General features: G+C 41.7%; 1 protein-coding gene across 1 annotated transcript; it reads right to left on the reverse strand.

The window, feature by feature from the left end:
* Window positions 1-352: 352 nt before the first annotated feature.
* LOC147977436 (uncharacterized) lies at window positions 353-2,824 on the reverse strand. The gene has a single exon (XM_087519982.1). It carries the CDS (start codon window positions 2,822-2,824, stop codon window positions 353-355), a length of 2,472 nt encoding a protein of 823 aa, XP_087376108.1.
* Between the last annotated feature and the right edge of the window lie 810 nt (window positions 2,825-3,634).

The following is a 3,634-nucleotide window of genomic DNA, read 5'->3' on the forward strand; positions in this document are numbered from 1 at the left end:
ATGTTCTTATGTTGCTTTCAACCAAGTGGTAAAACGTCAAGGCAAAAACTCTCCCGAATATAGAGGCTTGGGTATGATACGTTGGGAGTAAACAGGACTTCCGCATTAGCTCGGCGTTTCGTACACTATTACCCAGTGGCGGAGCCAGGAAAGAAATGGTGGGTGTGCACACCTAAAAAAATTCTACCTAATCCAAGAGTCATACATACAATAGTTGGCAAAAATATAATACAAACAGCCCAATCAAGTCAGACAACATTATAGTTCCCAAATATTCCAAATTTGCAACGTTGCAAATACAAATAGTCTTACATGAAAGATACCCATATGTAGGCATGTAGAAACTATAACACTAAGTAACTCTACGACGTTCCTTTGCCATGAAATCTTCAACGATATCTTCCTCGCTTACTTTCAAGAACACATCTCGCTCAATGAATGTTACTAAACAGTTGTTCATGAGATCATCACTCATACTATTTCTCAACTTATTTTTCACTAGATTCATTGCCGAAAATACTCTTTCAACACTCGCTGTGGCCACCGGTAAGATCAATACCAATTTGATAAGCATGTAGACCAAATCATAGAGAACATGTTTGTTTGTACCAACAAGCATAACAGAGAGTTCACCAATATTACGCACAGATCTGAACCTATCATCTTGTCTCATATCATCAATAAAAGTATCAAGTTGGAATTCAAGCCTTACCAAATCCATGCTTGATATGTCCTGGGGGTAGAATTCAGCAAGTTTCATTACCTTGAGTGCATCATAAGAAGCAAATGAATCGACGGGGTTCAAAGCAGACATGCAAATAAGCAACTCCATATTAACCTCATCAAACCTATTGTCAAGCTCTTGAATGATTTGATCAAGGATACCAAGATATACTTCTCTTCTATAACGATCATCATTTGTTTGCACTTCATAATACCGAGGTGATCTTCCATGAGGCACATAATTATCCTCCGGTGTAGGAACTTCAATTCCATGTTTGTTGCAAAACAATGTCACCTTTGCAAGAAATTCTTCCCAGCCATGAGACCTCATATGTCGCATTTTATTCTTTGCCAAACTAACAAGTGCCATTGCATTAACAATATCTTGATCTCTCTTTTGCAATGACTGAGACAACTCATTAGTGTGGCCAAGAATAACAAGCATCACGTGAAGATTGAAAACAAAGTCATATGACTCCAAAGCAAAAGCCACTGCACGTATTGTTGTCCACTCACCACTTTGTGAAGGATCTTTTCCAATAGTATCAAGTACTTCTAGTATTGTGGGGTACATGGTAATAATGTGCAGAATGGTTCGAAAATGAGAACCCCACCGAGTATCACCGGGTCTAGCTAATCCCATCTCTTGATTTAACCCACTTCCACTTTCAATTTCACCCATTTCAAGTGCTTCCAGAACCTTTTGAGCTCTAACATCTCGAAGCATGTCATGACGCTTGCAAGAAACTCCAACAATATTCAGCAAGTAAGAAACATGATCAAAAAACCATTTACATGGTTCATTTCCCTTTGCCACGGCAATAAGAACCAATTGAAGTTGATGTGTAAAGCAATGAATGTAATAAGCAGAGGGCGACTCTTTCATGATCAATGTTTTCAACCCTTTAATCTCTCCTTTCATGTTTCTAGCCCCGTCATATCCTTGCCCACGGATTTGAGTAAGAGTCAAATGATGATCGGTAAGCAAAGATTCAATTGCAGCTTTAAGTGACAAGGAAGTTGTGTTGGCAACATGAACAACTCCAAGAAACCTCTCACACCCCTTTCCAACTTTATCAACATAACGTATGCAAATAGCAAGTTGCTCTTTATGAGATGCATCACTAGACTCATCAGCTAGGATTGCATAGTGCTCATCACCAAGATCTTCAATAATTTGTTTTGTAGTTAGCACAACACAACATTCAATAATTTGTTTTTGTATCGTTGGACTAGTCAAGATGCAGTTTCCAGGAGCATTGTGCAAAACAATCTTATCAACTTCTTCATCATTTTCTGCAAGCCATTTTAGAAGTTCAAGAAAGTTCCCCCTATTGCTAGATTCTTCACTCTCATCATGTCCACGAAATGCCAATCCTTGGTTCAAAAGAAACCTCAAGCATCTTAGTGAATAAGTTAGCCTAGCCTTGTAAAGACGCAGATCCTGTTTAGACACCCTCACCATGGTATTACAAATTGACGTTTGAGGTGTCACAAATAAATTGTACTTCTCTTGAGCTTGGTTGTGAATGCTACCAATACCGCCCATATGTTTGTCCAGTGCATCAGGTTTGTTCCAATTTCTCCAACCAGTTTTAACAAAGGCATCACCCCTAGGCCCCCCATTAGTTTTCCCTTTGAACAAATAGCACACAAAGCAATATGCTGCTTCCTTTGAGACACTATATTCTAGCCAACTGTACTTTTCAAACCAAACAAAACTAAAGTGTCGATTTTTACCATAGATTTTCCTGACTTGAAAAGCATGTGCATATGGTTGGCATGCAGTTTTTGCAATGTATCTTCTTCGAACACTATCTTGATCATTAAAAGCATAGTCTGAAATAGGAGTTCTTTTCCCTGGATCACCTGAAAAGACATGTGCACTTGGCTGTTGGGGTGATGGAAGACTTGGCGTTGCATCTTCAATTTCAACATCGATCTCAGTATCTGTATCCATGTCCGCATCAGAATGGATTGGAGGTGGGGAATTAGGACACCGCGCATTTTCAATATCTTCAGTGTGATGTTCAGTAGCAATCTTCCTCGCTTTCTCTTCATGTTTTCGAAACAGGTCCAGAATGGCACCATTCCTCTTCATGTTCTGCTCTGCAATTATATCAAAATTAAAACATCATTGGTAGAAACAGCATACCGAATCAGTTCTACACAATATAAGCATCAAGTATTGACCATTGCATATAAACCAGTACAAATATACACTGGTAGTACATGGTAGAAAAAAAATTATTGACCATGGACATCAACTACTAGCAAATTCTGTAGATCTTGGTCAATATAAACATCAAGTATTGACCATGGACATCAACTACTAGCAATTCATAATTCATATACACTGGACTGGGCATCAATTTATTTGGAAGCAGCAAAGCATCTATTTTGAGGGGAAGCTTGGAATCTCACCTTGCTGATTTGTTCAAACAGAGGTTGGGGAAGATGATTTGAGGCCGTCCGGCGCAGTACTGGTCTGGTGGTGGTGAGGGAGACGCAGCTGGAGAGGCGTCCAGCCAGCCGCGAGCACGACAGGATCGATCCAGCCGCAGTCTGCACGGGAGACGCAGCGGATGCCCCTGTCTCGTCTCTCCTGGCCTGACGACGGCGAGTGGGCGACTGTGGGCGGGGCGAGCGGCGAGAGGAGGGGAACCAATGGCCGGAGCTCGGAGGAGAGACGGGTGAGGGCTGAGCCGCTGAGGCGGCGTGGCCAGAGAGGAGACGGAGGCACGGAGCTGCTTCACACACGAGAAGAAACCTAGACGGCTAGGGCTGGGCTTTGGACAGTCCTTTGGGCTAAATTAGTACATGGTAGAAAAAAAATTCTTCAAATTCTCGGTGGGCCACGGCCCACCGTGCCTACACGCTGCCTCCGCCACTGCTATTACCACAAGACAAA

Source organism: Triticum urartu, chromosome 4A (assembly GCF_056163025.1).
Source record: "Triticum urartu cultivar PI428250 chromosome 4A, HENAU_Tu73, whole genome shotgun sequence".
NCBI classification, from domain to species: domain Eukaryota; kingdom Viridiplantae; phylum Streptophyta; class Magnoliopsida; order Poales; family Poaceae; genus Triticum; species Triticum urartu.

Bases quoted from the DNA above. Each gene is read 5' to 3' on its own strand.
- LOC147977436 (XM_087519982.1), bottom strand. From the start codon at position 2,824: ATGAAGAGGAATGGTGCCATTCTGGACCTGTTTCGAAAACATGAAGAG.